The 21888-nt window shown below is 55.3% G+C and overlaps 1 protein-coding gene and 1 long non-coding RNA gene across 7 annotated transcripts in view; one reads left to right on the top strand and one right to left on the bottom strand.

Annotated features, from left to right (window-relative positions):
* Window positions 1–21175, top strand: part of LOC130838390 (uncharacterized) — a 30028-nt gene extending 8853 nt beyond the window's left edge. For 2 of the 3 annotated variants that reach the window (XR_009049661.1, XR_009049663.1), the window contains 3 exons: window positions 406–520; window positions 2132–2427; window positions 16978–21175. This is a non-coding gene — a long non-coding RNA (uncharacterized LOC130838390). Of the gene's footprint in view, window positions 1–405; window positions 521–2131; window positions 2428–2534; window positions 2624–16977 lie in introns of those variants that run through there. The other variant, XR_009049662.1, reaches the window with a different exon arrangement.
* Window positions 1–21888, bottom strand: part of CPNE2 (copine 2) — a 53548-nt gene that overhangs the window by 4092 nt on the left and 27568 nt on the right. For 2 of the 4 annotated variants that reach the window (XM_057711398.1, XM_057711399.1), the window contains 10 exons: window positions 20387–20458; window positions 19206–19289; window positions 18827–18916; window positions 17778–17876; window positions 17163–17249; window positions 15707–15766; window positions 13729–13862; window positions 11574–11628; window positions 7195–7246; window positions 5609–5742 (listed from right to left, as the gene is read on the bottom strand). In XM_057711398.1, coding sequence (XP_057567381.1) covers window positions 5609–5742; window positions 7195–7246; window positions 11574–11628; window positions 13729–13862; window positions 15707–15766; window positions 17163–17249; window positions 17778–17876; window positions 18827–18916; window positions 19206–19289; window positions 20387–20458 — 867 coding nt within the window. Of the gene's footprint in view, window positions 1–3722; window positions 3820–5608; window positions 5743–7194; window positions 7247–11573; window positions 11629–13728; window positions 13863–15706; window positions 15767–17162; window positions 17250–17777; window positions 17877–18826; window positions 18917–19205; window positions 19290–20386; window positions 20459–21888 lie in introns of all 4 variants that reach the window. The other 2 variants (XR_009049660.1, XM_057711400.1) reach the window with 2 other exon arrangements.

Raw genomic sequence — 21888 nt, forward strand, 5'->3', positions numbered from 1 at the left:
ATACCTGTTGCTATGGAGATGGCAGCCTGAATTCCTGAGTGGAGGGCTGCTGCTGCTAGTCCCCATTCCTGGGGTTGGGGGGGGCACCTCGTAAGCTCATCCAGACCCTTGTCCCCTCACAGCCCACCATCGTCCTAGCCAGCACCCCTTCCCTGAGTGGCCCTCTAACCTCACTTTCATCCCACCAAAAATAGTCCCGGGCAGTATTTCTGGGGCACCTAAGCTGGCAGGAGAGAAGGCACTGAGAGGCCTAGCAATGAGGACAAAAAAGACTACTTGGCCTTGGGTGACAGGCCTCACCACTTAGCGGGTGGAACTGGTCTCCAAGCCCCCTCCAGCTCAGATGGCTGTCTGTCTCCCACCCTCCTCCCCACATGGCCCTCTTGGCTCTCCCCTTTCCAACAGCCACGTAGCTACATTAGGAGACTTGGAGCATGCAGGCCGGGGCCTCCCTCACAGCCTTGGAGCCTTCCTCCCTACAGCCTGGATTCCTGCAGAAGTGTAGGCACCAACTGAAAAGGTGAGTCACGGTGATGGTGACCACACATGCTCCGTGTCATCCTCGTGCTGGGATTCTTCTTTTGGAGGTGGGGAGACAGGCTGAGAGAGGTTCAGTGACTTGCTCAAGGACTCACAGCCAGGAATGGCACAGTCAAGATTCAAGTCCAACCTTAAAGTTGGGGCTCTTTCCACAGTAGCATCAGTGGCCAGTAGCTGTCTACCCAATAATGGGGCCTGACAGGGAGAAGCTTTCTGCACCCTCTCACCCAGCACCCCAGTGTCAGGAGGCCTGAATGTCCAGGATAGCAGCCTAGAGCAGGGCCCAGAGGCTTTGGACGTTAACCCTCACTCCTGTGTGCCAGCCAGCCAGCCACAGCGCCCACACTATGTTCCTGGCCGCGGCTTCTGTGCAGCTGGGCCTGCGGGGGAGCAGCCTGGGCCAGCCTTGGCATTAGAAGTGCCGCTGACAAGTCCTAGGCTTCATGCCCTTCCCAGGCAAAAATGAGGTTTTCCAGGAGCCTCTAACATCTACTGCAACCTCAGGGTGGAATCAGGCAGGAGGAGGTGGGAAGGGCCTCTGCTGTCCCCATGGGTAGTCCTGGTCTGCCCTACCCCAAGCTTTCCCACCTCCATGCCTTTCCTGGTTTAATTCCTTCTGCCTGGCATATGCTCCCCAGCCACAGCTCCAAGACCTCTCTGAATGTTTACTCCTCCATCCCAAGTGGATGTGAAGCCTCCCCTGAGCTCTGCTTCCACTGCCAGCGACAATGCCTTGGGACAGGCTTCTCTGGACACTCCTCTCCCCCTACACCCTAAGAGCTCCTCAGGGCAGCCCCTCCCCTCATGCCTTCTGCACCTCGGGGGCCTGGCACCCTGTGCGTGCTCCATAAACACAGCCAACTGCTGCCAGGTCAAACCCAAATCCCAACTTCCTGACACGTTTCAAGGACGGAGTCTCTCTTGCCCTTACCCAAGAGGTTCTTCAGGCTTCTAAGGACTGTAAATAGCCACTTTCCCTAACACATTTAACATGTGATTTGATTTATAAGAAACTGACTTGACCACACAGTTCCAGGCAGAGTCTGGGGAAGCTGCACTCATTCCTAGCTTACTTCTGAGAAGTTGGCTGCTGAGGGCCCTGGGGAGTGGAGAGAAATTCCCAGGGTGCTTCCCAGTTCCCCCTCTACTTGGATACCCATTGCCTAGACAGCCAACCAGCAATGGGCCATGGATGGATGGGAAGGCCCAGGTCATATGGGTCAGAGCAGAGGGAAGGATGAGGCCTCACAATAGGAGTCCCCTGGTCCCACCCAAACCTCTTCAGTGACTCCCCACTGCCCTCTAGAGAATATCCTTCACTGGCTTCAAAGGCATCTGTGGGAGCTGGCCTACCTTTTCAACCTTATCCACCACCCACATCACACTCCTTCCTTCAGGTATGCCTCCGAGCCTTTGCCTATGCTAGTCCCTCTTCCCGGGATGCTCCACACATGCACACACACACCCTTTATGAGAGTAACTCTTAAGTCTCCAAGTCTCAGCTTGGACATCACTTTTCCAGGAAGCTTGTCCTGAGCTCTCTGTCTGGGTTAGATGCCACCTTTACAATCTCATACTTCTGTCATCACAGGTTTAATTGGCTGGTATCACAGCTGCTGTTCCTGGCCTGGCTCCCCACTAGACCACAGGCCCTGGAAGGGCAGAGGCCATGGCTTGTGCATCCTGGTCTCCTCAGTGCCGCACAGAAACATACTCTGTAGAGACAAGCTGCATGAATGAGCGGGAGAGTGCGGGCCTGCCTAGAGATGCTTCCACCACCTGCTCTTGACTTCCTGTGCATGGGTGTGCACGCATGCTCGTGTGTCAGGGACGGGGGATGAAGCTACACCAAGTGTTTCCCAAAAAGCAGCTGTATACAAGCGCCAGGTAATGCACACATCATTTCATTTTGCCTTAGGCGCACATGGGCTCAACATCACTAAGTGCTGGCCCAAGAGGCATCCTCAGAAGATTCACCTGCCCACATTTACTAGGTGCCTGTTGCTGTGCTGAGCAATTTGGATGCCAATCTGGCTGAATCCTTGCAGTGCTTCTATGAGGCAGGGACTGTTCCATCATCCCCATTGTACAGGTAAAAAAAACTGAAGTTCAGAGAGCTTAAGCAACCCGCTCTGGGTCACAGAGTCAGGAAGTGGGGGAGCTGGGGTTTGAACCAGGTCAACGGGTCTCCAGATCGTGAGGCTGAACCATCAGGCATCCTTACCTGCAGTGCTCCGTGAGACGGACGGAGTAAAGGCAGGAGGTAGAGAAGTATCTGTATCTTTTTGGACCTCAGAGTAGGAGGGGCCAATAGAGACCCCCTGGCTCACCTCCTGCAGCCCAGAGATGCTGGCCCAAGGTCACACAGCTGGGGTGGGTGACAGTGCTTTCCCTGGGCAAGGGAGCCAGGGGAAGGCCGCCTCTTAGGTTGGGAGGACCTGGTCACAACAGTGGCTGGGGTGTTACAAGGATTAGGACTGGTTAGGATTAAAACTTGTTCAGAGAAAGGGCCAAGTTGTTCCCCTCTGGAGGGCCCTCAGCAGTTGTTCCCCAGAACACAAAGATACCTTCCTGCCGGTCCCCAGGGCCCAAGCCCCTCCAGACCTAGGATGCAGCAGGCACAGGCCCCTTCTCCCCAGAGCCTCATCTCCTGCGCAGTCCTGTTCCGCACTTGGCAGGGGAAAGAGCCCAAGAGGAATACTGGGCTTCATTCCTGCTCCGCCCCATTTTTTTTCCCTTCAACAAGAATGCAGGCCTTTCTTCCATCCCTTTCAAAGCTGGTTCAGGCGGATAAAAGACTGGGCGAGGCAATGGCCTGGCTGGTAGCAGGCATCCAAGTGGTGTGCAAGCTGAGGGGCTGCCCCTCGCTCTGCCCTCCGCATCCAATTCTAGTCCAGCACCCCAGGAATTTAAAAAGCCACTCCCAGGTCCTCCCCAGTTTCTGTCTCATTCAGGCGGGTTTACTTGTCCCATTTCATAAAGGAAATAGGCTCACAGCAGGAAGGGACTTGTCTCAGGCCCTTCGCTGCCACCACCAAGGCCAGGACTAGAGCAAGTCACGGTCCCTGAAGGAGAAACGACCAGGACCACCTTCCTTTGAACCGACTGCGCACTGACTTCCCTCCTGTCCATGCCTGGCATCTGCCATTCCCTCTCCCTGGGTGGGGGGGGGGTCTTCCCACCTGTCCTTTCTCATCTTCAGGTCTCTTTGGGTGCCAGGTGTTGTGTTATCACATTCAATCCTAACACATCTCCTCAAGGTAGGTCCTATTAGTATTCCTGTGGTACAGATGAGGTCACACAGTGAGGAAAGGGCAGGGGCTGGATTCAAACCCTGGCAGGCTGACCCCAGGACCCCCTTTCCCACAGACTCTCTCTGCCTCCCAACCAGACCACTGCTGCTGCCCTGCCCTCCCCAGGCTGGCCCCTGCTGTGCTCTTCTCTTTCTCATAACCTCGGCTTCTCTTTGCCTCCATCTTCGGGAAGCCAACCTCTGCCTCCTCAGTGATGGAGCAGGTGCCTTCCTCCTCTGGGCAGTCCCAATGGGACCAAGTCCCTTTCCCTCTGAGAGAGGCCCTGGCTGAGTCACCTTCTCCCAGCTCCTCACACGGTGCACAGCACACGATAGGGGCTGACTTAAATCCATCCATTCCCAGAACACGAGCATCTGCCACAGCATAGGCCGCCAAGTATAGGTGATGGACAACACAGAGATGCAGTCCAGCCCCATGGGGCTGAGAGTCCAACCAGGGAGACACAGCAGACAGAGAAACGTGGAGTATGTGAAGAAGATGTTGCCATCAGAGTCAAGACGGGAATAAACAGAAGAGGCAGGACATAGGCTTCAGGGAGGTGGCATTTGAGGGGACACTGAGGGATGGGACAGAGCCAGCCAGGCAGAGAGGAAAAGAACTTCCAAGCAGAGGAGACGGCAGAACAAAGGATCTGTTGGGAGACGAGCTCGGTGGCTTTGAGGGACAGGAGCAAGGTCGGGGGTGGAACGGTCACAAGTAAAGGAAGGCATGTGGGGTTGGGGGCTAGGAGAGGCCAAGGTGGGCAGGGTCTGATGGGTGCAGTGAAAGCAGCATGGATGGGAGGGGCAAGAGGGGTGCGGGCGGCTGTGGTGTCCAGTGAGAGAGGACAGTGGCCGCGGCGACGGGGAAGCGGGCAAAGTGAAAAGGGTAGTCAGGATAGGACTTCAGCACTTGTGCAGCAACCCTTTCCTTCCAGAGGAGGAGGAAGCCTGGAGAGGGGGGCAGGGGCGGTGGCTCAGGCGCCTGGTTAGGTGGGAATTGGACCCACACCTCGGTCACGGTTCCCTCAGGTTCCACCACCCCAGTGCCAGGTGCTGGATTCCCAGCCTCAGCTCAGCATACTTGTGGCAGTCGCCCTGGGGCAGGGAGAGAAGACCCCCCAACTCACGCTGCAGGCACTGGTGGATGGCAGGGGAGGTGGGCAAGGCGACCCTTGGTGACCCCAACACTGGCATTGGGCCTGGAGCTGGGGGCAGGGCACGGAGAGGACCTGGGGTGCAGATGCCCAGGATGGCCAGTTGCTGTATATTCCAGATGCCACACAGCAGCCCTGGCAGCCTCAGGCCAGGCTTGAGCCTCATCACTGAGCACCGGACCTAGGCCAAACGGTTCCAAAGCCTTCAGCATGAGGTGGGAGCTGCTCTAATTGGAATTAGGTGGCCCAGAGGGTCAGCCTGAGGGCTGCAGGCACCACAGCTTCCCTCTGCCCTGGGAGGCACTTCCCATTAATAACAGCCCTGTTGCCTACTAAGCACGAACGAACGGAATTGCTGTCTGTCCTGGAGTTTGTGCTCCAGGAAGCCTGAACCAGGCAAGTTGAACTTACTCCAACCCCCTGACCATCCCTACAGGTAAACTAAGGTACAGAGACCAGGACTCACCTAGAATTTTACAACAGGAAGAGGCAGAACATCCAGCTCACCAGCCAGCCCCACGGGTGGGTGGGGTAGGAAGGACAGACCTCCGTCTGGCAGGGAGGGCCCAGCCTGTGCCAGCCCTATCCTGCACGTGCATGCCAGTGGTCACTTACTCACCGTGGCTGTCTGCTGCTGCGTGGCTTGGGCTGCAAACCGGGCCACATGGTTGACAATAGGAGAGAAATTTGTGGGACCGTAGAAGCGGATGTGGGGCAGGCAAGCTGAATATGCCTGGGCGATGCCATCCACGCCTGCCTCGGAGAGAAGACTCTGAATCAGCCAGGTCCTTCCTGACCCCGCACCCACTCTCATCCCCATTGCTGACCACTCCCAATGCCCCTGCCGTGGCCAGTCTGGGCCCTGTGGTACTGGAAACTCCCAGAGGGCAGGGCCAGAGTGCTATGAAGTAAAGAGCCCTGAATGTGTGTCTGACCTGAGTTCCAGTCCTGCCTTTACCACTTCTTAGCAGTGGGACCTGGGGCAAGTTATTTAATATTTCTAAGCCTGTTTCCTTGTCTGTCAAGGGGACTGGTAACCTGCACTCTTGGGAAGCTGGCAGGAGGGGGTCCAGCAGGCTCCTCCCAGAGAAGGGGTGGGCAGAACCTGCAGTGACACTTTGGAGTCACAGGGAGCCACCTGGAGGTCCATTCTGGATATGCTGTGGCTCCTCAGTGTTGCTGGGGGGACTGAGATGCTTGCGTAGCTCTGCAGACAGTAGGTGTTCTGTAAACAGCTGCCATTACAAGCCTAAGGATAACCCCCCACCCTGCCGTCCTGTCCAGAAGGCCTCTGGCCAGAGAGGAGGTCAACCAATCTGAACTTGGATAGAATGTCTCTTTAGACCTGCTCTAAACCAGACAGACTCCAGCAGGAGAACAGGGCCATGCTTTCAGCCAACAGAGGCCCATGGCTTCTGAGTCACAGCATCGTCCCCAACATGGTGACTTGATGCATTTCCCTTCCAAGTATAAACCTGACCCAGCTTCAGGGATCCCCAGGGAAGGTAGATGCTAAATCTAAGGCAAGTCCTAGGCTGAAAGCACTCATGGGGTCAGGGACCACCCTCTTCCACACCTACCTGGAGCCCTTTCTCTTTCACTGTTTCTTAACTGACTCTGGGAGGCTCAGAAATCCCCTTAGGCCTGGGGCAGGGAGAGCAGAGACACCATATCTGCTGCCTGTCCCTCCCTCTTGCCCAGCACCCCTGCCCAGGCCATGCTCAATCTTTAGGTGCCAAGGCTCCCTGGGGAAGGTGGGGAGAGAGGGTGGGGCAGGACAAGACTGGGCCCTCCCAGTGAGGGTGGGAGGGAGGGAGGTGAGAGGCAGTTGTGTAATTTGCTGCTCTTACCTCCTCCTGGTCTACACAAGGCTTCTTGTCAACACTTCCTTTAATTCTCAACTGACCACCCAGTGAGGTGAGCTCCCCAGATATCACACCTCCCTGGGGCAGGTGAGGAGGCAAAGGCCCAGTGGGGTGCAGTGATCTCTCCAAGGTCACACAGCCAGGAAAGGGCAGTAGCTGGCCTTGAATCCAGGGCCACCTGACTCCAAATTTCAGCTTCTCCCCATTTGCCATCCTGAGCAAGTGTGAGGGGGAGGGGAGAAAAAAGGACAGAAACCTGTACTCTTCCCCTCCCTCTGCTCAGGGAGACAGCCAGGCCTGGTGTAAAACTAGCACAGATGCAGATGGGTTTGACACTCACCGGAGCAGAAGGGGTTGGTGGGGTTGAAGTTGATGGCAAACTCGTGGGAGACCTGAAATGCAGAGAAAATGATGAGCTGGAAGCCTCCTGGCCTAAATCTGGGCACTGGCCCGCCTGCTGCCAGGCAAGGCTCCCTCTGAGGGAAACTGGCTCTTTGCCGCCCTGACCCCAGGTCAAGGCTATTGATACCCCTACATCTTCTTTCACCCCAACTGTTGGGTCTGACACACAGAGAGGCCCAACCACCCCCATTTTATAAATGGAAGAAACTGAGACCCTCCTATACCACCCCAATCTCTTCTGGGGGGTCAGGACTGTCTATGTCTCCTCATCCCACAATAAGAGTCCCTGAGTAGGGCAGAGATGTGTCTGAGGGTGGCGGGTTCAGGAAGCAGTTGGAGCTCTCCTTCACTGTGGTGGGGCTATAACTAGAGTTCCACTTCTTTAGGCCTTGAGGACTTTGCCCCATCTTACTAATAATAAGCATGAGTGCTTGGAAGGGAGCCCGCCTTATGCCAGTGAGCCAAATGGGCTTAGCTGACAACCCACTCAGAGCTGGACTAGGGGATCAGGAAGCATAATGGGGCCAGAAGGGCAGGGAATAGAGAGGCCGGTCCCAGTTCCTGCAGACCCAGCGCCTAGCCTGGGGGGGATCATCAAAGGCTGCCCCTGCACTCAGATGCCGCTGGCCCACAGAGGAACCAATCACTAGACCCCATCCAGGCCTGTGGGTAAGACTTGCAGTGGCTGCAGAACCCAGGGCCTCAGGAGAGGCCAGAGCTCAGATGGGGGGACCTCCCTCCCCTGCTGCCTCACAGTCAAAATCCCCACTCAGCCCCTTCCCTGTGAACTGTGGACCACGGCCCATGTCCAGCACTGTGCTGGCATCACCTCACTCCTTCCTCAACAATCCACCAGAGAAAGGCCTGGTATTACTCCCCTTTTCAGGTGTAAAACCAAGACAGAATGGACCAGAATGTCCCCATGGTCTTACATTTCCTGCAGGGGAGAGCTGGGACTAGAACCGAAGTCAGGCTGCCTCCTGAGCTCACAATCCATAAACCCACTCACCCGAGAAGGTGCTCCTCTCCTGAGGAGTTTAAATAGGAAGGTGAAGAGGTGGCCAGGGGGAAGGGACCCCCCCCACCCTCAGCTGCTGGAGGAGCACAAACAGACAGACGCTACCAAGTCCAACATCCACATTTTACATTAAACTGAGGCCCAGAGAGGGGAAGCCAGGTGCCAAGGCCACACAGCAGAATACACCTCAGGCTCAGGCCCCGCAAGCCTGGTAAAGGGGTTGGACCGCTGACCTTGGGGAGCCCTCCTGGGCCAAGATGGGAGGGACTTTGCAGGGGAATTCACCACAGCACTGCCCTGTGCCTGGTGGCCTGAGGGGAAGACCCCTGGCTGTTCAGGAGAAGGAGCTTTTCTGTTCTTCGCTCCCTCAGCCCTAAGTGTTTGGCATGGAGCCATTCCCTTGATGCCCTTCTTGGGCCCTGTCCCTGCCCAGGGGCCCTCTTCACCCTGTCCCCAGCCTGGGCTCCAGGTGTGGGGGCTGGAGGTCCTTGTTGCCATGGAAACTTCATGAGCCGCTACAGAGATTAAGAGGGGGGCTGAGAGAGGAAAATGGTTGCCAGGGAAACAGGCCTCCCTTGGGCCAACAACTTCCTACAAAATCAGATTTTAGGAGATTTTAGAGATCAAGGGGGCAAAGCCCCCTCCTGATAGGGATGGATTAATATTGTTTTCTTGGCCACCCAAATTCTTCATTCCCCATTCTTTTCTTTATTTAGGGGAGAGTGGGGCCTGGTGGTCAAGTGGGTGGGGCTCTGGGAGGTCACCTATCTACCCTGGAGGCCTCTCAGGTCACCTACTCCACCCAGCAGCTCCATTTCACAGCTGGAAAAATTGAGGTTCAGAGGGGGCCAAGGAATGCCCAGGTCACACAAGTGAGCCACAGTTGAGCCAGGAACAGATGCAGGGGACAAGAATTCATGCTGCCTGCAGCAGCCCAGCCCCCTCCCATACTTGCTGCCCTGGTTTGCCCGAGAAATGCTGGCAAACACGACAAGCCTCCTGGAGGCCAGCCCAAGCCGATTAGGGCCCCTGGGGACTGGCCAGCCATAGGTCTTTGTCCTGGGACTCCCTGCTGCTTTCTGACCATCAGTGGGCCTGTTCACTCCATGGTCTTGAGTTACTTAAGAGGCTGTTCCCTCTGGTCCTGGCAGGGCAGTGGATGGGGGCACAGAGGGAGTTGAAGGGATCTCAGAGTGACCATTCTCTCTGAGCCTCAGTTTTCCCATCTGAAAAGTGGGGAGAGTCAAACTGTGCTCTTCACCCCAGACTTTTGTGCAGGCCTGTCCTTCAGGTGATCCCTCTCTCCATCTGACTATCTCTGGCTCATTTTAAAAGGCCAATGCTTCCTGAGTCCCTCAGCCACTACCCAGGACAGGGGTCCCTCTTGGGGCTCACCTGGACCAGGCCTAGGGAGGAACTGAAGTCCTGAGGGCAGGCAGCCGAGTCGCACGCTCCTTCTAGCCCCTTCCAGCTTCCCACAGTCAGAGAACCAATACCTCTGTCTGCTCAGGCCACTGGGCCCCGAAGTTACTGTCAACAATCACATACTACACACCAGTGTGTGCCTGGAGCCAGATACAGCAAGAAGGAAACCAAGTGCCCTCCCTGAGACAATAAACAAATCAACACATACAGAGTGACCACAAAGTACTCGAGGACAGTGCCGGGGCAGGGAGGAGGGGCCCATGTGAACGTGCTCAACGAAGTCCTCCTACAGGAAATGATCTCTCGGCTAAGAAGCAGCATGGGAAGTCAGTAAAAGGGGGCAAGAGGCCAGGGAAGACCATGTGCAAAGGCCTCAAGGTGGGAATGAACAAAAGAAGGTTCATGTGGCAGGGGAGGGTGGGATAGAGCATCTGTCCTTTCCAAGCCTCGTTCCAGCATCCCTCCTGGCACCACTGGGCACTCCAGCCTGGCCAAGCCCCCGCCTCCCCAGAGTTGCCCTGTGACATTTTCAAGGAGGCTTTTGCACAAGAAAACATCTCATTCAGCCAGAGTTCTTTGAAAGCCAGCTCGTGTCCTAGCAACGAGCTGGTGCTGGGCCTGCCTGGCCACACCAGCCTGCCCTCCCCCCAGTGGCATCACCGTCTCTGCCCAGGCACCCAGCTTTGGTCCCACAGGATCCTGTCCCCAGCCATATGATGGCCAGCAGGCCATAGATCCACTCCCTGAAATTCTAGGTGAAAATTGCCCTCCCCGGAGAGGACAGGAGGGGAATGATCACTCTGGAAACAGCATGTGGTACAGGAGGTCAGACAAGAGGGGCCACTGGCTGAGACATATATATCGATTTAAGAGACCTCTATGCCCACACCCCCAGGCTTCTCACCGGAAAGGTAGCACATTCTGAGAACAGACATGAGAGTCCACCTGCCGGTTGGAATTCAGGCTCCCTGTTTTGAACATGACCTTAGACAAGTCATTGAGCTTCTGTTTTTTTACCTGTAATGGACATTGCCCCTTCTCTCCATCCTGCCCACCATCACCCCAGCCAGTCCCCACTCAGCAGCCAGAGTGGGCCTTCAAAAATGCCAATAACACCCTGTGTAGACCCACCCATTGCTGGCTGCAGAGCTGGCTCCCCACCTCTCCAGCCACATATCTCTCCATCCTGCCCATCTTTCAGGGAGCGTTCATCACACCCACCTTCTTTTAGTTCCTCCAACTCACCCTGCCCCCTCTGCCTCCCAGACTTTGCACAGGCTGTTCTCTCTGCCCTGAACACTCCACCTGCCACGTCACCTCAAGTAACTCTGCAAACTCCTACTCTCCCTTCCCCTCTTGACTTAGACCTTACCTCCTCCAGGAAGCTTCCTGATACCCCCAGGCCAGGCTGGGGCCCTCCTCTAGGGACTGCTGCCCCATCTCAGCACTGATAACGCCACCTGACTTCAGGGCTGACAGACAGAATACAGGATGCCTGGTTAAATCTGAATTTCAGATAAATAATGGATAATTGTTTAGTGTAAGTATGTCCCAAGCAATATTTAGGACATACTTAAACAACTTGTTTATCTGAAAGTCAGACTTAACTGGGTATCCTATATTTTTATTTGCTAAATCTGGCATCTTCCCCACCTGACTGGGGAACCAGGGGGCAGATATCATAACTTATTCCTTGTTCTAGCCCCACTGCCTGAGTGACGTTCAGGCTGAGAAATGAGTGTGGGTTTGGGATAAACACAGAGAAAGCAGGGCAGCTGAGCCGCAGCCCAACCTTTCCAAAGCAGATCCCAGAGAGGCCATACACACAAACCGGTTCCATCTCAGCCAAAAGGAAACAGTCTGGCTTTACTTACCTTCCAGTCTGGGGGTAACTGTGCCCCAAAGCCCAGAGCTGGAAACATCTTATCACTAATCAGAGAAAGGAGAAAAAAATACTGTGAGACAACCATACAGGGGCCTCATCTATCCACGCTCACCCTCCCAACCCCCTACCCAGGGCTGGGCCCACTCTGCCTTGCACACCCCCACAGACAAAAAGAAAAAGCTCACCACCTCTAGAAAAAGCTCTGTTTAAATGATCTATTGGGCCCAAACCCACTTCTGGGTATCTGGTGAATAAGAGGCTTGACCCCCATCTACACCTATGGCAGACATTGCTAATTGACCACAGCACTTCTAACCAATGGGCCTGAGTACAGCTTCTAGATCCTTCTCAAACTGGGACCTTGGCAACCACTAAACCACAGTTGTGATGCAAGTGAAGTGTATTAGCTGTCTCTTGATCTCCCTTTTATGGCTGGGAAAAATTCTCCTAAAATGAGAACACTGGCTTCATCAAGCCCTAGAGCCTAGTCTCACCTTCTACCTGCCCTCCTTCGTTCCCCACTCCCCCAGCCCTGGCCACTGGCTACTCACTGTTCCCCAAACACACAGGGTATCTTCACACTCCATTTTCAATCCTTTTACACTCCTTCTTGAAATACCTCTCCCCAATCTGTTCCCTGTGGCAAACTCCTACTCATCCTCTAAGACCCACTTCGAATGGCCCCTTCTCTCTGTGGGTTTCCCTAAGACTCCAGGATGCCTCTCTCTTTGGTGCTCCCATAGCTCCTGCCTCACAAGTAAACGGGTCTCTTGGAATCCCAGTGACTTCTTCCCTATCGTCCTCCTGAGGGCAGGCACCATATCTCATTTGTTCATTCATTCAACCTGTATTTATTGAAGAATCCTCTGGCTGCTGTGTTGGAGGACAAACTGTCAGGGACTAGGGCAGAAGCAGGGAGACCAGTGAGGAGGCTACTGAATTGCTCTGGGCAGGAGGTGATAGTGGCTCAAACAGGCCAGTAGCAGTGGGGGTGCGAAAAGAGGTTGGATTCAAGCATATTTTGAAAGGATTTCCTGAAGGAATGGTGGGGGAGATGAGGGAAAGAAAGGAAGTGAAGGGTTTTCAGTGAGTGGTAGTGCCTCTCCCTGAGATGGGGAAGGGGGGAGAGGGGCAGGTGTGGGACAGGTGTCCAGTTACGTCTGAATGCCCACGAGAAGGCTCAGCGAAGGGGCTGAGTGGGCAGCTGGATACAAGTGTCTCTGAAGTAGCAACAGCAGGCTCTCCCACCCGACCATGCAGGACTTCCACCTCCCTTGCTCTGCATGCTATACCTCTCTTAATGTGACTTGGGGTCACAGCCACCCCTTAGGCCCTGAGCCCCCGAGCCCCCTGAGAGTCAGAAGCTGGTCCTCAGGCTGCTTCTCTCAAGGTGACCAAGTGCATACAGGATTCCCAAGCCTGCTCTTGTTCCTACCAAATCTGTGGGACCTGCTCCTTTCTCCCCTGCTCCCCATGTGTTGGCCTCCTGATCATTCCACACTCTGACCTGGAGGTCCCAACAATGACACCACAACCCTCAAGTGACTTCTGGATCCTCCAAGGCCCTCTCGACTTTGCATCTGGCCCCTCCTGTTGGTGGCCACACCCTCTGCACAGCTTTCCTTTACTGACCCTCCACTGTCCTCCCCACCCAAAGATCTCTAGGAAGCGTGGTCATGGGGAAAGGACTTACACATGCTGGCTGCTCCTCTGAAATTCTCAACAGGAGTGAGACTGTTGGGCCATTAGGTGGCGGGTGCAGGGAGCCAAATGTCTGGGTTCAAGTTCCTTGCTCTGTGTGACTTTGGATAAATTCTCTATCCACACTCTAGGCCTGTCTACCCCCAAGCTGTACAGTGGAGCTTGCAGCAATAGCAAACAAGTTTCATTTTCTATCCTGACCCGTTTTCTTACTGGCTACTTGGTGCACTGTTGTGGTGAAGGATCTCAGTATGGATCTGGGCTTGGTAAGTCAGAGATCAGCAGGTGATTAGCAATGTCTGCCACAGGTATAACTGCATGCGTGTCCTGTGCTACTCATTCCTAGGTCTGATGATCTCTGGGTCCCTTCTAGTTTGGACAAGCTGAGCTTCCCAGGATAGACGGAGCCCAAGCTGACTGTCAGAGTCCCTCCCCAAGCTTACCTGTCATAGTCCTGAATGATCTGCCCAACAGCCCAGATGGCTGACAAATATTCGTTGGTGCCCATGGGGTTGATATAGTGCAAAGAGGAAGGGTCGAGGGGATTTCCATTGGAGGCTGTGAAGTCTATCCCAACCTGCAGAGTGGGGGAAAAGGCCACCCAGTGTGGCCAGAGACTCCAGCTCCCTATCTCACCTCCAGGGAACAGAGAGGCTGATGGGACATGGGAAGCCCACTCATCTCCCAGCCCCAAGCCACCCTTCCATAAGATGACCTGAAGCCTGGAAACTCACTATATTACTCCTCTGGCTCTAATGCCGTCTATGGCTCCCTATTGCCCAAGCATAAAGTCTATTGCCCAGATGTAATACAAAGCCAACTTACAGCCCCAAATTCCTTTCCCCTTCACTGCCCCAACTCATCTGCTCCCATTTCCAGGCCTTTTTCATGAGGTTCCCTCTACCAGAAGAGCCAGGCCATCTTGTCTCCCTATCTAATTCTCCTCCAATTTGCAGGCCCAATTCAGATGCCACTGCCCCACTGAAGCCTTCCCAGACACCTCCTCGCCCCCCCCCCCCCACACACACACCAAGCCATCTCCCTATTGTCCCTCAGACCACCAAGGGGCACCAGGACCTGGGGCTGCCTGGTAGGGCAGTGCCCGCCCTCCCAGTCAGACTGGATGCTCACTGCAGTTAAGACACATGGCCCCGGAGCCAGGCCCAGGGCTGGGCACAGACCCCCAGGCAGGTGCCCCACAGGGAGCTGGTGCTGGCAGGTAGGCAGGGTGCTGGGTCCCACCTGCTCTCTCAGCCCCGGGGGATATCCAGCAGCAGGGAGGAGTGGGCAAGGCTGCCCAGCCGGGGAGGGTTAGGAGAGGGACCCAGGGCACAAGGTGGCCACCCGAGGACTCAGTCAGGATCAGTGAGGGACCCCTGCAGGGGCACAGCCTGGAGTCTGGCGCACAGGAGGTGCTTGCTATCATCTGCTAAGTGAACACATGCACGCAGGAGGAATAGCAGGACCTGGCCTCTCTGCAGGGGAGGCGGCTGTGGTGACCAGTGGGGTTACAGGTCAACAAGGCCAATCCCCTGTCTCCTTATAGTCCTGCAGATGACTTCCAGGCCCGTGGGATCTAGAGGCAGTGATGGAGAGCAGCAGGGCTAGGTGGGAGGTGGGCAGAGCATGGGACCCCAGCAGGTTCTCCCCTGGCCTGAGGCTTCCCTTCAGGTGAGGAATGGGACAAGTCTATGGGGCATACACTCCAGGCCACTGCCAGAGTGACAGTTCATTCTTCCAGCAAGTATATACTGAGCACCTGCTATGTGCCAGGCACTGAGTGATACACTGAGGGTGGAGGGGAAACAAAACGGGCCCCGCACTCAGGACACAGTCCCTAGTCGCTAGTGGGATGGGGACAAGTGAAAAATGCTTAAGAAAGTTTCAGAGTGGCAAGCGCCCTGAAGAGAATAAAACAGAAGTGACAAAGAGGAACAGGAGGCACTGGGGGAGGTGAGCTGAAGAGGTGACCTCTGTGTCACAGCCTGCAGGATGGCAGGGCAGTGGCCGAAAGAAGGTTCTGGGAAAGAGCATTCCAGCAGCGGGAACAGCCCTGCGACAGAGCAGAGCTTAGCGTGTTGGGGGACAGTGATGATCACTGTGGACAGAGCCGAGTGAGCAAGGAGGAAGGCGCAGCAGATGAGGCAGGAAGGGAAGGTGGGGACGACTCTGGCTTTCTCTCCTTCTGAGGAAGTTGTAGCCAGCGACACTGAGGGCTGGGCAGCCAGGCCCTGACCTGGAGCTAAGCCCTGACTCAGGCCTATCCACCTATACCCTCTCCTCTGGGCCAGACACACCCCTTTGCCCTGGGGAAGTCCTTCCTGAAGTTTATCCCAAGTGCCTCCTGCTGCAGTCATGGCCCAAGCCCTTAGGGAGGATCCTCACTGGGGTGGGATGGGGTGGGGTGGAAGAGTGCCTTACGGTAAACATGAGCTGGCAGCCTCCCAGGATGTAGTCCAGGAATGAGTAGTCCCGGTTTATCTGGAAGGAATCAGAGGGGTGAGTGGGCCTCCGCCCTGTACCTGAGGGCTGGCCCTCACTTGGCCACACTCTTCACAAATGACCTTTGGGGAGTTGTTGCTCTGTGCGCTGACGGGTCAAGGAGGCTGAAAAAGGCAGATGGACCTGATCTGATTACAACAAAACCCAAGTCCCTGTATAACAAAGCACTCAGAGCAGCAGTTCCAAATAGGTGGGACGGATACACATACATACACACACACAAACACACTCACGATGAATCCAGGCAGTGTCCCAGGGCCCAGTGTCAATCATACCTACCAATTACGTGACAGAGAAAGTCTCAGTTTGTTGCCATTTGATCCTTAACCCTCTCTAGCCCTTACCAACCTCAACTTTGAACAGAGAGAGGCCAGGCCTCTGGCTCAAGGCCTTCTGCTGTAAATTAATGAAGCTGCTAAAACATTGTTTGTTTGGATGGTCTTGGCCTCCTTTTGGCAAATGATATTGGCCTTCCAATTCTGGTGGCGTTAGAAGAGTTCCTTTCAAAATAAGTGTATTTAAGTAAAAAAGACACCAAAATGGGAGGAGGGGCTGAATACAAATAGTAAGGCAGGTGCCAAAAATGAATGGGGGATGTGAGTGACACGAGTTTCAGAAACAAGGACCCCAAATCAAGCTGCTGAAACCTGCCAGCTTAACTGTCACAGGGCACTGCTGCGTTCTGACCTCACTGAATGCTCACATAAATACTAGTCTCCAGACAAGGAAACTGAGGCCTGGGGTTGGCCAGCTGGCAGAGAGTGCCAGGAATCGGAACCTTCAGGCCCAGCGTCCAGGGTTCTCGCTGCCCTGCCCTGGGCTGCCTTCCTTAACATCCTGCCTGACTCCAGCAGATACATGGCCCCCAGATACCCAGGGGGGCCCAGCCCCTAAGCTCAGCCTGGCCACTGCCGGTGCGAATGTCACTGTCTTTCGGGGCCTCAGTGGCCCTAGTTACGCCACGGGCCAGGAACCTGAGCCGTCACTGATGTCACTGCCAGAGGACAGGGCGCCCCAGCCTGACATCCTCTCCTGCTCTGATGCTGAGCATGCACTGGGCAAGCCTGGGAAGCAGCAACGCCCTGCAGTGAGCCTCCAGCGGGGAGACCCTGCAAGGTCATCTCATGCCCTCCTTGACTCCCGCACAGGAATGTGATACGAAACTCACACTTTACATGCTTTATCTACAGATGAGGAGATGAGGCCCAAAGAGCTTAAGCTCAGAAGGTCACAGAACCAGGACGTGGCAGAACTGGGATTTGAACCCAGGCCTTGCTGGCTCCATACTGAATGCTCTGTCTCTTCAGCAGCGATGCATCTCTGTGTGACCCCAAACCTGGCCCCTCCTGCCCCCTGCCCACCCACGCTGGCTCACCTTGCAGGAACGCAGGATAATGATGCCCGAGTTTTTATAGCTCTTCTTCTTCTTTTGCTTCTTGGGGTTGATACACTCAAACTCCCGCTGGGCAACATGGGAGGAGAAAGAGAAGCTCAGCTTGGGGCTTCTGCAGGGACTGACCCTCCCCTGGACCGCAGAATCTACTCCACAGCGCTGATCAAGGGGCAGCATGCCTCCTCCAGGAAGCCTTCCCAGAAATGGTTCCTGCCACCTTGGGCTCATGCCAAGCTTTATCTGCCCAAGGTAAGATGTGCATCTGCCCTCCGTCCCCAGACAATTCATCCACGTCATGTCCACTCGTGTGCCCAGAACTGTCGCCCAGGGCCTGGCTTCTTGGAGTTAAAGGGACAGTTCCCGAGTGCTCACTATGCACTAGGCGCTTTACCTGTATAATCTCATTTCATTCCCACTCTACTCTTCTGCCTCCACTTGACGGATGGGGAAACTGAGGCTCAGAGAGATTAAATATCTTGCTCAAGGTCATAAGGCAGCAAGGTGGGATCTGAGCCCCAGTCTGTCTGATTCAAAAACAGGTGCCCCTTCCCCATCCCCTGCTGAGGTCTTGGGGTCACGCACATGTGCACATCTTACCGGGATGCCGTCATGAGCCTCGCACATCTGTGACACTGAGGTCTGGAATTCACCAATGAAGTCGTGGCCCCCGTCATTGTCATAGTCGTAGCACATAACCTGGAGTGGGTCCAGTGAGGTCACCCCAGAGCTGCCTGCAGGAGGCACTCACCAGCTCCCTGAGCAATGGGGGGTGGTACCTCCCTCTCCCCCCAGATCTGACTAGCTGGCTTGGGATGATGCCAGTAGCTCCTAAACTGCATCCTGCAGGAAGCCTTCCAGGATTGATGGGAAAAGGAGAAAGGGTGCCTACTCTAGTATTGGAGGCCATTCCCTCTGGTGCAGGAAGCCGCACACCTCAACCAGCTGCTAATCTATCTTCGGTTGTGGCCCACCTGGCCTCATGGGCCATGGTCTGGAGTCCTCCCTTGACTGGTATTTTTTTCCTAAGATGGGCACAAAAAGTCCCAGCTTGATATGCTCTCTACCTTAGCTGCCATGACACTCCTAGAAGGAAGGCAGGAATTATCATACCCATTGTACTGATGGGTAAACTGAGGCCCTGAGTGGGAAGCACTTTGCCCAAAGTCTCACAGTGGCAATAGCAGACCCAGAACTAGAACCCAAGTTTCTCGGTACCCTGTCTGGGGATCCCTACATGGTCTCGGGGCCTTGCCCACCTCATCTGCTCTCAGACACGGCCCTCGAGGACGGAGGGCTTTTAGAGACTAGCAATCGTCGTCTTTGCCACAGCAACAACACCTGGTTGTTTCCAAGGTGATTGTGCATTCATCATCCTAGCTAGCAGCACACAGCCCTCCGGGAGGAACAGGACAGTCACTCTGTTTCCATTTTAAACAAGGGGTTCACAGAGATGAGGGCCCTGCCCAGAACACTCAGAGGGTCAGGCAGACCCGGGACAAGGACTCAGGTCTCCTGCCCCTCCCCCACACTGGTTATTTTTTCCATCTTAATAAGGAGCTTTGTTGAGGCACCCCCCAGAAAGCCTCAGGTAACTGAGAGGCTGGAGCTGGCAGGGTGGGTAGCAGGGTTCCTGTAGCCCCCCTCACCTGGATGGGCTTCTCCATGTCTCCATCACACAGGGACACCAATGGCACAGTGAATGGCTTCCACACGGGGTCCAGCGTGTACTTGATCACCTGCAGGACAGTGAGGGGCAAGGGTGAGCTCAGGCCCAGGGGTGGCAGTGCTCTGGGGTCAGGCCAGCCCAATGGGACAGGAAGTGGCAAGGTGGAGAGAGCCACAGCCACACTTCTGGGGATGGAAGTGAGCATCCCTGTGATGGGGAGGGAATGAGTCCTTTAGGGGCCATCATGGGTTTTTCTGTGCACCGCAGGACTGTGATTGCTTAGCCCCATCCTGAGCTGTTGGGGGTGGCCGGACTGCAGACCCACTGGCTCAGAGACCCCTGGAGCCCCCCACACCCACCTCAGTCCTGTGAACCAGCATCCACTTCCCATCATCTCCTGGTTTATAGAACTCGAGAAATGGGTCTGACTTCCCAAAGAGGTCCTGGAGAAAGCAGAAGGATGTGGGTGAGGAAGGCATAACTCTAACAGATTCAGATGGGGTGGAGGCGTGGCCCAGCTGCCTCCCCTACCCAGCATCAGGAGTGGGAGCTGTGGGCAGGGCCAGCCTGGCCCCCTCCCCTCAACCTCTGCAGGGCTCAGCAGAGGCCCAGGGCAGTTGCAGCTGGGACCAACCAGCATCCCCAGCAGAAACCACCCCATCCTGGGGTTACCAGAGCTTGTGCTCAGAGACCCTGAGACCTGGAGCCTGCAGAAGTTACAATTCCAGCATCTTAGGTGGGGCAACACATCAAGAGGGAGATTGTTCCCAGGACAGGGGGAAGGCACCCAGCAGGATGGGGTTTTAATTTATTTTAGTGGCGTTCTGAAAAACTGAAACTATCCTAGCAGAAGAGTCCTTTAAAACTCCATTTACTTAAGAAAATGTGGACTCTAAAGAGGCTGTATTTAAGAGGGGGAGACATAAAATAAATGAGTAAATAATATACATTAGGCGGCAATTAGTGTTAAGGAGACAGGTAAAGGAGGAGGTGGTGGGAAATCAGGGATGATTGCAATTTCAGGAAAGGCCTCACTAGGAGGTGACATCTGAGCAAAGGCCTGATGAGGGTGAGGGAAGGGAGAGAAAATTCAGGTCAAAGAACATCCCAAGCAGAGGGGACAGCAAGTGCAAAGGTCCTGAGGCAGGAGGGTGCCTTTAATCCTAGGACAATGAAGAGGCTGATTTGGCTAAAACAGAATGAAGGCTGGGAGTGTGGAAGGGGTGAGGTCAGGGAGTCAGGGGGCTGTGGACACATCAGGTGGGGTCCTGTAGGTCATTGTAAGGACCCAGCATTTACACTGAGATGGGGAGCCCCAATGAGTGGGTTTCCAGCCATGTCTTAACTATATCTAAGTGATAGGAAACTCACTACCTGGCAAAGCAGTCCTAATTTGGGGTGACCAGTAGGACCATGTACTATGGACTTGCCCCTGGAGGGGCAATGAAGGTGGTGGCCAGAAGTCCCAGGCCACACAACCCCAGGGCTGGGGGAGGGGTGCTGCTTCTTGATGGAGAACCCCTTCCCCTGCCTGCCTCACCTTCTTGTCCAGCTTCCTGCCCGCCAGGCTCAGCGTGATGACCCGGTTGTCTGACAGCTCCTGGGCAGCAATCTATAAGGCAGAGGAACGTCGGGGGTCAGGGCCTGTTCCTGAGATTCCCTCCAGCCTCCATTCAGGCAGGATGGACGTAGGTTGCCCCAGGAGTCACTTCTCCAGGGTTAGGAAGGGTGTGGAGGGGAAGGATAGCTCCAGATGACCTGGGACAAGTCTCTTGTCTTCCTAAAACCTGTTTTCATCTTCCAGGAAATGGGGGTAATAGCTCATCTGGATGCGAGGAATCAGAATGTGACCCCAATGTGGCTCAAGAGAGGGGCCATGAGGTGTGTGAGGAGATGAAGCAGGGATCAGACACAGCGGTGGTCTCGAGCCCTGGGGAGAGGTTCTGGGCCAGGGAACAGCCTGACAGGGGCAGCCCTCCTGCAGACCCAGAGAGCACAGGCAACCACCTCAAAACACCAAGGCATCGGAAATTCTAACAACTACACTGTGCAGCCAGGGAAACTGAAGCCCAGGGCAGGGCAGGGACCAGCTGAGCTCCCTCTGCTGTCTCATCAGCTCACGCCGCTCATCCATCCTCCATGCCTTCCACACCAGCCATGGCCCTCTGCCCCTGGCCAGCCAGTGATGCACCAGCTGGGTGACCTCGAGGCTGCCATTAACCCAAGTGGGCTGGGTACTCTCTTGGCTAGGACCTCCTCTCTTCCCACACCTCTAGATGGCCTCAACTAACAAGCTATTTGACCCTGAGAACCACAGACAGAGGCCAGGCTGGAGGACCCTTCTCCCCTTCCTCCCCTCCAGCTGAGACTTGCTCAACAACCCTGTAGGGTAGACTCCATTACTGCCCTCACTTCACAAGAGGAGGGGAAGCCAGGTTTGGAGGAGAACTGCGGGAAATGCTCTGGGTGGGGTCCTTTTGGCCTGGCTCCCACGTGGAGAGCAGCTGGCATGTGGAGGCATTTGGATGGGGAGGTTTTGAACCCCAAGAAGTTGGGGAAGGCTGGAAAGGGACATTCCAGGTGGCAGGAACAGTGGTAAGCGCAAGGTATGCTAAGGATTCAGTTTGCCTTGAACTCAGGCCATGGACATGAAGGGGGTGAAACACAGCTGAGACTGCTGGGTCCTTCCCAGCCCGGAATGTGTGACTCCACAGGCCGTGGGGAGCCACGAAGTTTCCAGAGCAGGGGAGTAATGCTGCGTGAACACACACAGGTACAGCCCTCCTCCCTCCAGCTCCGCCAGTTCCCCTGGCCTCACACAGGCTCTGAAGGGGGACAACCTAGGAGAGAACCTCACTAGCTGAACCACCCCAGGGCACTTCCTCTCTGGGCTTGAGTTCCCTCGTCTGTAAAACCAGCTTTCCCTGCCTTCCGAGTCTAATGGCGGAAGAGCTCATCCGCTCAAAAGGCCTGCGCATCGCAAGAATCACTGCGCATCGCGGCGATCACTGCGCATCAGAGGCATCTTTGCGCATTGCAGCC

This window comes from Hippopotamus amphibius, chromosome 16 (assembly GCF_030028045.1).
Source record: "Hippopotamus amphibius kiboko isolate mHipAmp2 chromosome 16, mHipAmp2.hap2, whole genome shotgun sequence".
Taxonomy (NCBI): Eukaryota; Metazoa; Chordata; class Mammalia; order Artiodactyla; family Hippopotamidae; genus Hippopotamus; species Hippopotamus amphibius.